A 14,664-nucleotide genomic window follows, 5' to 3' on the forward strand; every position below is an offset into this window, starting at 1 on the left:
CATGAAAAAGACTTGAAGATGTCTATAGTGAATATACATTTTTCTGATAGGTCTGAAATATTTCATTGGCCAGATATTGCTTTAGTGTAGGTTAAAATTTGCTCACAGGCAGCAGTGTTGTCCAAATCGTTCTTTCATGTGATTTCTTTTCAAGAAATCAATCAAACCAATTCACAAATTGGTCTGAATTTGAATGATTTAAAAAAAATCTCTATCTAGTTATCACAAATGACTGGAAAATTCATGAAAATTCATTGGTCAAAAAATGTCTGAACCCTGCATTGACCAATCAGCATCCAGGACTATCTTCTTTATACCAAGAGTTTTATCAAACACAACCACCCATTTTAACCCAGTGAACTGTGTAGAAGATCAGAGCATTCATTATGTTCTTTTTCTACCTCAGGTGTCTTTGGATCTGAATAACGCAACTGTGATATATGACCAAACTCACCACAATCCAGAATCCTTAGCAGAGGCCATTGACGATATGGGCTTTGAGTCCAGCCTGACAAACAGTACATCAGCACCAGTTCCAACAGAAACCAAGGTCTTCAATAAAGCAGGCTTTAGCACGGGCTCAGTCCAGCTGGCTCTGAGCAGGCTTGCCCAGAAGAAAGGGGTGGTTGGGACTCAGGAGAGCTCTGATAACCAGGGCCTGGCTATCACGTTTGTCCCATCTTTGGTTAGTGTGGAACAGGTTGAGGAGTTGATGAGCTGCCTGGTTCCTGATGTGGCCTGCAGCCCGGCAGTCAGTCCACTGGAAGGGCCGACCTCTCGCAGCTCCAGTGGGGTGGAGGTGGTGAAAATGCGAATCGAAAGAATGGTTTGTTTGTCCTGCACCACCACCATCGAGGGCAAAATTGGGAAATTGAAAGGGGTTGAGAAGATCAAAGGTAACACGCTTTTTGAAGCTTGTGACATTTGCCTTCATTTGAGTTAAAAGTGTCGAATTACAATTCAAAATTCTAATATTTGGCGAATTTAAGATGTGTGCACATTACAATGCAAAAACTGTGCATTCGAATTTTAGATGTGTGCCAAGCACTGACGAAGATGGAGGTCTTTGGCCTCTGCGTCTTGCTCAGTTATCAGCATCTCAAGCATAAGCAGTGCGATTTAAAACACTGTGTCAAGAAAGGAGGTCAATTCTGAAATGCATGTTTCAAGACCACGTTCTGTTCCATTCTGTTGCGCTCTGTCTAGCATCCAGTTTGAACAGCACCTATTGCAGCACTGGGCTCAGTATGCAATCTGAAAATGCCTTTTCACAACTGAGTTTAACCGAAAACCACTACTATCTGGGAATATAACTACTTTAGATACAACTGCAATTAATGAAAACACTGTGGTACCACCTGTATTTTGAAGCTTGAGTGTCAGTACACTGTGCAACACTAAGTTAACACAGAACTGTTTTTTGAGGCGTTTCATTTCTCATTGTACTTTATTACTTAAGATTTGAGAATATAAACTGGCTAAATCTTGGTTTAAAATTTGATGCACTTTAGTTAGAAAATGGAATGCATTTTTGTTAACAACCTGATATGTTCTTTGAAATGATAAAAAATATACCACTAAACAGTATTACACTTTGCTATTTGGTTTATATACTGTATATTTGTTGCGCCCTCTGTGGACTAATGAGACAACGTTGATTTAAAAATCTGGTAATCACTGATGACTTGTGGTTTTGTTCTTCTAACTAAAATAATGTCTTTACAATTCAAATTTTGGTAGGCTAATATTTAAGTGGAAAAATGATAATATAGTTGGTCAGCCTTGTTGACAGCCCTTGTTTGAGTTAAAGCTGAAATATGTAATTTCTGCGCCACCAAATGGAATTGCAAAAATAAACGTTGTTTTCAAAACAGTTTTCTGAATACGCCCCCCGTCAGCCGTTGGTCAATGAAAGCGATAGTTCCACCCCCAACTCACGCCATTGGTTGGGTCTAAGCGGGTTGCTCAAAACAAACAGAGCAATTTTCATAACACCACAGAAACACAGTGCTTACAGTTTTTGAGAACATTAACGAATGAATGGCTAACTAATAGTTGTCTTTGCATATTAAGCTGGGATAGGAGAATGTATTTTAACACAGAAAAAAGTTACATACTTCAGCTTTAAAAGTCAGTGCTTTCAAGTTGAACTTTCACATATTCTGGTAAATTACATCTTGCATTGTGAAGTTTATATGTTGAACTCATTGACATTGTGTTGCCAGTAATTGTAGATAAGAGGTCTTTCACAATCTATATGTTTCGCTGTATGTAATCAAGATGACCTTCCCTTTCTCCTGTTCACCCAAAAACGAAAATTTTGGCATCATTTTCTCAACCATATGTCATTCCAAAATAGGGATGAGCAAAACATTCTAACTACTTGAAATAACATGCCCTGAGTATTGATTTATAGTTGTTTTGTTCCCTGCTTTTGCAGTCACTCTAGACTCCCAGGAAGCCACTGTACTTTATCTGCCTTACATAATCTCAGTGGACGAGATTGTGAACCAGATTGAGATGGCTGGTTTCAAGGCCATTGTTAAGTCAAAACTTCCTCAATTAAAGCTTTTATCCAGTAAAGTGGACCGCTTGGTCAACACTCCCAAACAGACTGCATCCTCTTCACAGGAGAAGGTTTCAGAGCTATCCACAGTCTCCACAATCACAACACTGTTTCAGGTTACAGGAATGCACTGCAACTCATGCGTGGTAAACATTCAGGACAATATATCTAAGCTGCCAGGTGTGAATTCAGTTGTTGTGTCCTTGGAGAACGGGCAAGCTACAATTCAGCATAACCCAAAACAAGTCACAGCAGTGGAGCTACAGAAAGCCATTGAGGTCCTGCCTCCAGGAAACTTTAAAACCCAGTTGGTCACTCCACAAAAGGTATCTTCTCCTCCACCACTAGCCCAGTCCATCTTGCCTTCTACAGAGCCAAACTTTCTCCAGCCACTGTTATCAGTGGTGGAGATTAATATTGAAGGCATGACTTGTGGCTCATGTGTTCAGTCCATCGAAGGCATGATCTCCCAGAAAAAAGGAGTAAGGTCGGCCCAAGTGTCACTGGCCAATCATCAGGGAACGTTTGAGTATGACCCTTTAGTGACCACACCTGAGGAGCTGAGGGAAGCCATTGAGGACATGGGCTTTGATGCTTTTCTGCCTGGTGAGTGTATTCTACATCCCGTAGTGGAATATCTTCCCTGCTACATACTGTATCTCCACTACTTACAGTTATTGGCTGGTTTATAACACTCCTTTGTGTAATATATGATACTTTTTGGTCATAAATGCCTCTGATGCAGCACGTCAGGTATGATCCCAGTATTGTAAAAATGACAGTAACAATCATGAATTCCATTTAGTTTTCATAGGATTGTTTTCTGTGAATGCTTTTCTGAGAAAAACTGTATAATTAAACTCTGCCATGAATGTCTATAATTTTACTGCTATTCCACTTTACCAGTACACAAAATGCATACTAACTAAATTGTACAGTCAATATTCACAATGACTTATGATCAATTCCAGTTAGCTTCTGCCCTGATTTTTTAATTGACTCCTCCCACTCTCGGAAAGTCAAGGTTGAAAAGAGTTTTCCCACTGGTAAATATGACATTGTGTTGGCATTTATGTGTGCTTATCTCATAAATACGATCATTACAGCATGACTTGAAGGTGGCAATAAATATAAGAACTATCAGGCCTATACTTTCCTCTAGACTTCTATCTGATTATTAGTGAAATCCACTGAAACCAATCACTGTTAACTTTGTCCTGTTACACAAACAGAAAAAAATTTATTGGTGCCTTCAGCGGTAAAGAGCCCATCAGCGCCATCTGTCCGAAGCTCATCATTATCTCCAGTCTGGTCTCCTGCGAAAGAGAATGAAGTGGAGAGTGATGTTGAGCCATCAACAAATGCAGTCTCCAAGTGTTTTATCCAGATCGGTGGCATGACCTGCGCTTCCTGCGTGGCCAACATAGAGAGGAACCTCAAGAACGAGCATGGTGATCTAAGATCTTTTCAAAATGAGCTTGTACCATAAGTACATTTACATTTCTGCATTTGGCAGTCACTTTTATCCAAAGCTACTTACAGTGCATTCTAGGTAGACATTTTTTTATCAGTTTGTGTGTTCCCTGGGAATTGAACCCATGACCTTAGTATCAAGAACTACAGGAACCCAACATTGTACATTGTGTTAAAGCATGGTGATATTGTGAAAAATTGGTAGGACACTGAAAAATTAGAAACAACAGCTCTGATCCAAATTCTAATGAGCTGAAAAAGCAGTTGATTCCAGTGGAGTCTGACAATAACATATTTCTAAGCTAACAACTATTTAGTCTAATAAGCACCAAAGTGCATTGCGCACACAAATTTGGATGAAATGTTTTGAGCAGTCTGTTAAAAAATGTCATTGTCATTCAATTTAATTTATGTATTTTTTCCTCAGGCATTTACTCTGTTTTGGTCGCGCTGATGGCCAGTAAAGCTGAGGTTCGATACAGCCCTTCAATCATTGATCCTCAGAGAATAGCAGAGTGTATAAAAGAACTTGGTTTTACTGCCACAGTCATGGAGAATTATGATGGCTCGGATGGAATCCTGGAGCTTGTGGTATGTCAGCAGCTGCTCACGTTGATTTGTAACCCATTTTTCTGTCATCAAAAGTTTGTGGACAGTGTTTCTTTTTGTCAATAGATCAGAGGGATGACATGTGCCTCCTGTGTTCACAAAATTGAGTCAAATTTAATGAAACAAAATGGTGTTGTGTATGCTTCAGTTGCCTTGGCAACTAATAAAGCCCACATCAAATATGAGCCGGAAGTGACGGGGCCCCGAGATGTAATCAGATGGATCGAGGTGAATACACAAGCATATGCAGTGTTCCCAATAATAAATTTGTTCATAGTAGCTCTGTTCCAAAACCTAGTGAGTAGCCCACCTAGATGGCATTTTAAGGCTTCTAAAATACCTTGTTTATATTTTAAGGGAGCATCGCATTTAAAATAAAAATAAAACCATTTAACACAATATGTATGTAATATGTAAGTTATTAATGCATATTAGAGTATCACACTGTTCGCTTGGCGACATGCTACTGTCAAACTCTAATGTGAATCAATTGCATGACACAATTCTACAGTAGTTTGCTTCTCGTGAGGATGCTATTTTTTGAAACGTGATGCACAGAGTTGCTGCCCCTGTACAGCATTCCAAATCAGTCCCTTAAGGTTCTATTTAGTTGGTATGCTGCCTAGAAGACAGCAGACAGCAAGACAGACAATTCACAAGGTTTTGGAATCGAACTATAGGTGTATTCTAGATGAGGAACTGTAAAAACTAAATCACTGTACTGTACCATGTGTTCTTAAAGGAATAGCTTACCCCAAAATTAACCCTCTCATCATTTATTCACCCTCACCCAGATGTGTAGGACTTTCTTTCTTCTGCTGAACACAAATGAAGATTTTTAAGAGAATATCTCAGCTCTGTAGGTCCATACAATGCAAATCAACAGGGTCCAAAACTTTGAAGCTCAGAAAAGCACATAAAGGCAGCATAAAACTAATCCATATGACTCCAGTGGTTAAATCCATATCTTCAGAAGTGATATGATAGGTATGGGTCGAAAACAGATCAATATATAAGTCCTTTTTTACAATACATCTCAACTTTCAAACAGCGCTCCTATGCGCTCTTCTCTCCTTAGAGTTCTTCTTTTTTTGTTATTGGCAATTCACATTCTTAGTGCATATCGCCACCTATCGGGCAGGGAGGAGAATCAATAGTAAAAAAGGACCTAAATATTGATCTGTTTCTCACCCACACCTATCATATCGCTTCTGAAGATATGGATTTAACCACTGGAGTCTTATGGATTACTTTTATGCTGCTTTTATGTGCTATTTTGAGTTTCAAATTTTTGGACCCTGTTGACTTGCTTTGTATGGACCTACAGAGCTGAGATATTCTTCTAAAAATCTTCATTTGTGTTCAGTAGAAGAAAGTCATACATATCTGGGATGGCATGAGGGTGAGTAAATGATGAGAAAATTTTTGGGTGAACTATCCCTTTAGAAAGAGTTTATGAAATTCTATCTTTTACTGGACAGAATATGGGATTTGAGGCCTCTCTGGTGAAGAAAGATCGTCCTGGAAGTCACCTGGATCACACCCGAGAGATCCAACAGTAAGCAGCACGAGAAAATCAGTTCATTGAATATCTCAAAGTGATCTGTTCATAAAATAGTTACCTAAAAGAAAATTCTGAAAATTCAAAATCACTCTGTTTGCTTTGTTTATTCCTATAAAAAAAAAGATGTTTCAGACGGATGAAAGTCTCTCTTTCTGCCTGTGTACAAATATTCTTTACTCTTTTCTCCCAGGTGGAAAAGATCATTCCTCATCAGTTTGTTTTTCTGCGTGCCTGTTATGGGCATGATGACCTACATGATAATAATGGATCACATGATCGACATGTCCCACCACCATAATGCCACAGCTGAGGACAGAGAAAAGTACCACTCCACCATGTTCCTGGAGAAACAGCTTCTTCCTGGTCTTTCCATCATGAATTTGATCTCGTTCCTCTTCTGTATACCTGTGCAGGTTTGTTACATCTTATTTGCAGGATTTACTAATGCATTGTGGGAAGAAAATGTTTCACTATCTATATTTAAAGGTATATTTTACCTAAAAAATGAAAATTCTGACTCTCATGTCACTCAAAACCTGTATGGCTTTCTTTGTTCTGTGGAACACAAAAGCAGAAATTCTAAAGAATGTACTGGTTGCTCTATTCAATAGCCCCTTTCTGGCAAACAGTCCCAGTGCTTTCGCCATAGGAACTTTCTAGATGAGAACTTTTACGAGGAACGGCACACCCGAGGAATCTTTTCCCTCTTGTATTCCCACACACAAAAGGAACCTCTGTAGTGATGTCATCTAGTCATCTAGGTAATTGGAAAATCCTCAGTCCTCTGAATAGCAGGCTAGCAGCGACAGTTTTCTTTACAATTGGTGGCTGTCAGCTCTTCGCAATTCTCAATGCTTTGTGCATCATACGTGTTTTACCAGTCACAGGTTGCAGCACCTCCCATAGACCCTCTTCTCCCAAAAATACTCAGAATAGGAGCTAAATGTTCCTCTAAACAGCAAAGAGGAACTGTAGTTCCTCATGTGCGTAAACGACAAAAAGTGGCAGTTTGGAGTAAATACCTAAAATGTGCATTAGCTCCTGCAGTAGTTAAGGGCCTAATGCAATTACAATGAATGGGAACTGGAGCTTTCAAGCTTCAAAACAGACATAAAAGCACCATAAAAGTGGACAATATGACTTATATTCCAAGCTTTCTGTGAGGAACTGACTGAAATTTAAGTAATTCATTGAAAATCAGTCTGAATAATTTATTCATGAAGCAGACTGGTCGGATTCACAAAACTCGTTACAGGTTTGGAACGACATGAGGGTGAGTGAATAACACAAATTATTATTTTCATTTCAGGTGAACTATTTCTTTTCGTTTCATGTTCACCTAATGTATGCAAATGCAGCATTTGGTAGCACTTTATTTTATAGTACGTGTACTTTTGTGGTACATATATGGTAAATATTTTGTACCTACAGACAAATGTGGCATAACAATACGTACTATCTAAAGTGTACCTACATGGTAACTAATATGAAACTTTACAGTACGTCTCAATGCTACACACATTGAAAGTATGTAGTACTTACAGACACTTGTGGGGTAATAACAGGCATTTACTTATAGTGTATGTACATGCTAACTAATGTGAAATATTACGGTAATACTACGAATACTTAAAAAATGATAGATATTAGTAAGTACAATTCCTCATGGTACATGCTTTGGAAGTTGGGTGAGGATCTTACATAGAACCTAGTGAAACACAGCAGTAACTATACAGTACTTCATAGGATTAGTAATTAGTCATTTTAAGCCAGGACTTCTTCACATGACAACTGGTAAAGTCAAGTGCAAATATGAGTCTGGTAACTACTGCATATGTCCAAAATGAGAACTGTCAACACACGCATAATTATTAAGTATGTCATCAAAAATCCCTTCATGAATTGCCAGAAATTACAAGGATGTAAGGAGCCAATGTCATGGTACATATCAGTCAGTTAAGAGAATCAGTGTTCAGTTAAAGATTAAGTTAGATAAGGTGAACTGCAATAGTATTTACCATTAAGTACTCAATAAGTATCTTCATCCATGCTTGGCTCAGCATTGTTATGCAGCAATAAAATTAAGTCAGTTGACTACCTGAATGTACTGAATGACCAGGTTGTCCCATCGATGGATTTTTTCTTCCCTGATGGCACGGGCATATTGCAGGATGACAGTGCCAAGATTCATTGGTTTCAAATTGTGAGAGTGGTTCAGGGAGCATGAGGAATAATTTTCACACATGAATTGGCCACCACAGAGTCCTGACCTTAAACCCATTGAAAGTCTTTGGGATGTGCTGGAGAAGAAGGAGTGGTTCGACTCTCCCGTCATCAATACAAGATCTCCGTCAAAAATGTATGCAACTCTGGAAGGAAATAAATGTAAAGTTGTTGAAACAATGCCATGATGAATGTGCACCATAATCAAAGCTAAAGGCGGTCCAACGAAATATTAGGGCATGCAATATTTGTTTGGCCAGGCAGTGTATTTACCATGTATGCACCACTGGTAAGTACAGTAATGTATAATTTAAGTTACCATGTATGTACAGTACTGTGCAAAATCTTAGGCACATAAGATGTTTCACAAAAGCATTTGTCTTAAGATGGTTATTTTTATCTTCAGTTTTAGTGTGTCAATAGGAAATATAAATGTTAGACTCCCAAACATTACTTTTGCAAATAGAAAATATTAGAATGGAAGAACAGGGAGCCCTGCAACAGATGTCATGGCCCCCACAAAGCCCTCCACTGAACATCGTGTCAGTCTGAGATTACATAAAGAGACATAAGCAATTGAGACAGCCTAAATAGATAGAAGAACTGTGGCGAATTCTCCAAGAAGCCTGGAACATCCTATCTGCCAAAAACTGTGTCCAGGTGTACCTAGGAGAACTGGTGCTGTTTTAAAGGCAAAGGTGGTCACACCGAATATTGATTTTGCTTTTTTTTTTTTTATGTTTACTGGACTTTGTATGACATTAAGTGATAAATGAAAACTATTTATGGCATTAGTTTTGAAGACATCCTCAATATGCAACATTTTTCACAAGTGCCTAAAACTTTTGCACAGTGCTGTATACGATAAGTAAGTGCCTGTTATTTCCCCACACTTGTCTGGAGGTATGACATATTTACCATATACAGTATATACCAAGAAAGTACATGTACTGTCAATTAAAGTGCTACCCAGCATTTTTTCATGAAAGATCTCTTTGTAGTTAGTGACCATACCTGTGTTACATCTTTTTCCTGCAGTTTATTGGTGGGCGGTACTTCTATTGTCAAGCCTTCAAAGCTGTCAAGCACCGGACGGCCAATATGGATGTGCTCATTGTACTAGCCACCACAATAGCGTTCACATACTCTGTGGTGATTCTCCTGGTTGCCATGTCAGAGAAGGCAAAGGTGAACCCCATCACCTTCTTTGATACGCCACCCATGCTGTTTGTGTTCATTTCGCTAGGAAGGTGGCTGGAGCAAATAGCAAAGGTATTCATCCTGCTCATGAACAAGTCTGCATAGACTAGAGAATGTGAACAAGCATTTCCAGTTAAACAGGCTATACATCTGCCTGCTCTGAATTTCCTGGATTCCTTTGCCCTTATTTTGATTCAGTTTTATTGTTTTGTTGTTAATCACAGAGTAAGACCTCTGAGGCTCTGTCCAAGCTGATGTCTTTACAGGCAACAGAAGCCACAGTTGTTACACTGAATGGTGATATGTCTGTGCTAAGGTTTGTCTTCTTTTCACTGTTTTATGTGATTGCAGTACTTGAAAACCTAAGATTATCTAAAAACGTATTCTTTTGCTGCCTTAGAAGCACTGGTATTTTCTTCAGGATATGCAAAGCTAGTGTTTAGTTTGTATTTCCTTTAAACAGAAAGCACACTTCCTCCACCCATAGTAATCTCTCTCTCTCTCCCTCTCTCCCTCTCTCTCTCTCTCTCTCTCTCTCAGTGAAGAGCAGGTGGATGTAGAGCTGGTACAGAGGGGGGATATTGTGAAGGTTGTGCCTGGAGGGAAGTTTCCAGTAGATGGTCGAGTGATTGAAGGACACTCCATGGCAGACGAGTCTCTCATTACAGGTTAGAGAGTACATTTTTCTACTCTCTGACATAAATGCAATCCAGGGATTATTAGTGTTCATATATAGGATTAGGGTCTCGGACAAACCCGTTACCTTAAGTATTAATCTTCAGAGTGTAACACACCTTGCATCTGTTGAAGAGAGGTGTGCTATTACTTTTCTATGCAATCTGACTTTATTTTATCACCTGGCGAACAATACATTTAAAAGTCCCATAGACTTACATTGAAGAAGGGACCCGAGCCACATCTAGGGCCGAGAATATAGAAAGTCTGTATAGAGACTCTTTTGACTTGGGCCAGTAAGCAACCACCTAGTAATGGCCTTGCAACCACCCAGAACATCTTAGCAACTGCATAACAAGGCACTGGCAACCACCCACATCAACCTAGCATTGTGGTGACAAGTTTTTCACTGGCAAGCACCACTAACAATTGCTCAAGAAAATGTAACAAACTTCTTTTGTATGTTGTTCTGTCCAGTAGATTTTAAATATGAGATTTCTAACATTGTAGATTTGTTGGAAGGAGAAGATCCTTTTTTTTTTACTTTTCAAAAAATTCTGTGGACTGTTTCCATTTTCCAATTTGTGCAGTCACTGAAATGTGGTGGTATAATTATGTCTTTCTTGTGGTTTAGGTGAAGCCATGCCTGTCACTAAGAAACCAGGGAGCATAGTTATTGCAGGCTCTATCAATCAGAACGGCTCTCTACTCATCAAAGCCACTCATGTGGGCATGGACACCACCCTCTCTCAGATCGTCAAACTGGTGGAGGAGGCACAGACTTCAAAGGTGCGTCTGTCGTTTTGCTAGCAGAACACATTTCTAAACAGACATCATGTCATTTGACAATAACAGCTTCACATTCATAAGATTATTACAGATAAAAGCCTTCTTATTTTGTTGTAGTTCCTTTCTACACTGAAAAAAATGCTTTCAATCTACATGATTTAATCATGTACATTGGTTCCGCATGAATCAATTAAGTTACATCAACATATTTTTTCCGCTTGGTTTAGCTCACTAATTATTTTTCAGAAAACATAATTTATGTAATTTCAACATAATGGAATTAAGTTATTTTTAAATGACCTAATTAAGTAGCCTCAAAGTAATTTTATTTGTGTCCTTAACAAGCTTTAATTTCTTTAGTTTTAAATAATATTTTAAATATTTTTGTCACATTACTGATTTATGTTGTAAGGTTATGCTAATTAGCTAACTTTTAGCTAGCAGTACTATACATTAGCATGCTAAATGCTAAGAAGATATTGCTCTTTGTGTAAAGCAACATATAGCTTGTTGTTTGTGTACCCCTCTTCAACCTAAGCAAGAGCTCCACTGTTCACCACAATGGTAACCCAGCATAACAGAATCGGTTCTAAATCCCAAAATAACAACAATAACACTTTACAATAAGGTTCCACTCATTAACTTTGGTTAATGCATTAATGCCCAGGTATACTTCGTTTTTGCGTGTTCCGGATCGTCTCGCCCGCTTTTCTGACCTCGAACAAATAGGAACGCTTTTGACACACTGCTTTGTGACACTCTTTTTTAGTACAGTCAATGCCCAGTGCATACGCAGACGATGCGCACAGACGAGGACCGCATGCACAAGTCAAGAAAATCTAGGCAGTGTGCGGTCAAGCCGAGCGCTGTGCTGATGACGCAATTTGCATCACACATACTGTGCATGGAGGGATCCGCAATGCGCACACCCGAAGTATGCTTTATTATGAACTAACAATTAACAATATATTTTTTAAATCATGTATTAATCTTTGTTAATAAAAGTACAATTGTTCATTGTTAGTTCATAGTGCATAAACTAATGTTAACATGTACATCTTTTGATTTTAAAAATGTTAACTTATGTTGTTAACTAATGTTAACAAATGGAACATAACAAGTGTTACCATAACAACAGTTAAACACTATTTAGTCTCCCCCTTTTCTCATTTTGCTCAAAAATGCATAAAATAACTCTTAATTTCACAATTGTTACTCCCTGCATCATGTCTCATTCAAAGCATGCTAGGAACTGCAAATTCCCTGCCTAAATTGTTGAACATACTTAATTGGTTCACAATTATCTTACATAATGTAATCCAGTAGAGTGCACATTTTAGAGAATTACATTAATCGAAAGTACAGAAAACAAGTTTAGAAGAGAAATAATATGATAGGTAAATTGGACAACCTGCATTTTCCAGTTTTTTCAGTGTATTGTACTTTAATTTTTACCTCTATAAAATCATGATGTCTAATAATCAAACAAGCATTACAAGGGATATTTAATGGGTACTTATATTTGTAGCATGGGCAGTTTTCCAGTATATATTTTCAACCAGCACATCAGACTTCACCTTTGATCTTTGCTTTACCTTTTTTTTTTTTACTTTCCAACCTCAGGCTCCGATTCAGCAGTTTGCAGATAAGATCAGCAGCTACTTTGTCCCGTTCATTGTGGGAGTCTCCGCCCTGACTCTGATAGTCTGGATTCTGATTGGCTTTGTGAACTTTCCACTGGTGAAAAAATACTTCCCTGTAAGTGTATCTGCAGCTTGACCTTGCATGAATTTTGCTTCATGAATCTGTTACCCTTCTGAAATTGTTTAAAGTGTTAGGGTTAGCATTTTATTTTTAGTCACAGTGTATTTTTTCATGACCATTTGCTAGCCTTTCTCTGATCTTGAAACTTAAACAAGCTGTTTCGCTACTGCTCAGCAGACTCCTATATGTGAACGACCTCTGTTGTGATTGGTTAACCTCTTTGAATGTGAAATGTCCATGCCAGGCTACTGAATATTTAATTGGTAGGCAGTTATATGTTAATGAGCTTGTGACTGTGGCATCAATTCCCTTTTGGCACCTTAGTTTCAATAAGCTTTGCGTACATTTGATTATGTCTTGATAGTTAATTACATTGTACATTTAATTTCAAAAGACATTATTTGTCTCCATACTTGCTTGGGTCATTTTAATTTTAAATTTGACCACTTATGTTCTCTCTTTGAATGTCTTGAAATGTGTCTCTTTGCAGGGCTATGATAAGAGCATCTCTGAAGCAGAGGCAGTCATCCGCTTTGCCTTCCAGGCCTCCATCACTGTGCTCTGCATCGCCTGCCCCTGCTCACTGGGTCTGGCCACACCAACTGCGGTCATGGTGGGAACTGGGGTGGGAGCTCAGAATGGAATCCTCATCAAGGGAGGAGAGCCATTAGAGATGGCACACAAGGTCAGGGACCAACACTGTTTAGTCATTGTAATGTTTTTGTGTGTAGCTACTATAGTTTTTCTCTGAAGACATGTAATGAGATTTCATGAATTGGAGGACCAGTTTTTAAATTTGTGAATACTTTCAGATTCAGTCTGTGGTGTTTGATAAAACTGGCACCATCACATACGGGGCTCCCAAAGTGATCCAACTGAAGATGCTGGCCGAGGGGAATCGGATGCCACGCTCTAAACTGCTGGCGATTATTGGCACAGCTGAGAATAACAGTGAACATCCACTGGGTTCTGCCATCACCAAATTCTGCAAACAGGTCAGTTTGACTGATGTGTTGTTTCCTTACTTGGTAACAGTGTATTTGGTTTTACCAAAAAATACTTATCATATTATTTGCAAATTTTATTTCATTATTCCCACAACTGCATGATTCTTGCAAAGAAAAAACAAAGCAAAACAATTGCCCCTTATTAATAATTAAAAATTTGGTTGCCCCCATGAGTAGATTTCTGAGTAGATTTCTCTCGACATCATGCCACAAATGCTGATGATAAAGCCTAACTTCTTTTTAAATTGGAATGTTGAAATATTATGAAATATTGAATTTAATATCCAAAAAGTCTGCATGCATGATTAGCACCATTGGATGCAATAAAAGCAGAGGAAAGAATATATGGTTAAATAAGAAAAAATATTTCAGTTACCCAGTTAAACCCAAATGTCTATAAAAAAGGCTAACTCTGCAAAAAAAAAGAAAAAAAACAGTAATAAATTATATTAATTGAAAATATAGTGTCCAATGTCCATACTTCAGCCATTACCGTAGTATTTTTCAGTACAATTAGTTTTTTGTGTATGGACCCTTTTCACAGACTATGATGATGCGTTTCCCCCTTATTTTTATTTTTTTTAATTAGTGTACATTTATAACATTATGCTTTATGTTGTATTACACTGGAATTAGTTTAAAAATACTAGTTACCACAGCTGCGATAGTGTTTCCAATACAACTACTGAGGGAGTGACATTCAATTTGGCGTCTTCTCTCTTCTGACTGCTGTAATCCACTGCTCTCAATTTTTTTATTCTTGTGAAAAGTCATGGAAAAATATAAATTGATTT

General features: G+C 38.2%; 1 protein-coding gene across 1 annotated transcript in view; it reads left to right on the top strand.

Annotated features, from left to right (window-relative positions):
- Positions 1–14,664, top strand: part of LOC127413221 (copper-transporting ATPase 1-like) — a 29,653-nt gene that overhangs the window by 6,610 nt on the left and 8,379 nt on the right. The window contains exons 4-17 of the mRNA XM_051650173.1: positions 407–896; positions 2,441–3,172; positions 3,799–4,017; positions 4,467–4,630; positions 4,715–4,876; positions 6,130–6,206; positions 6,403–6,625; positions 9,474–9,707; positions 9,860–9,951; positions 10,176–10,303; positions 10,945–11,099; positions 12,723–12,857; positions 13,354–13,548; positions 13,676–13,858. Of these exons, the coding sequence (XP_051506133.1) occupies positions 407–896; positions 2,441–3,172; positions 3,799–4,017; positions 4,467–4,630; positions 4,715–4,876; positions 6,130–6,206; positions 6,403–6,625; positions 9,474–9,707; positions 9,860–9,951; positions 10,176–10,303; positions 10,945–11,099; positions 12,723–12,857; positions 13,354–13,548; positions 13,676–13,858 (3,189 nt within the window). The remainder of the gene's footprint in view (positions 1–406; positions 897–2,440; positions 3,173–3,798; positions 4,018–4,466; positions 4,631–4,714; positions 4,877–6,129; positions 6,207–6,402; positions 6,626–9,473; positions 9,708–9,859; positions 9,952–10,175; positions 10,304–10,944; positions 11,100–12,722; positions 12,858–13,353; positions 13,549–13,675; positions 13,859–14,664) is intronic.

Source organism: Myxocyprinus asiaticus, chromosome 22 (assembly GCF_019703515.2).
Source record: "Myxocyprinus asiaticus isolate MX2 ecotype Aquarium Trade chromosome 22, UBuf_Myxa_2, whole genome shotgun sequence".
Classification (NCBI taxonomy): Eukaryota; Metazoa; Chordata; class Actinopteri; order Cypriniformes; family Catostomidae; genus Myxocyprinus; species Myxocyprinus asiaticus.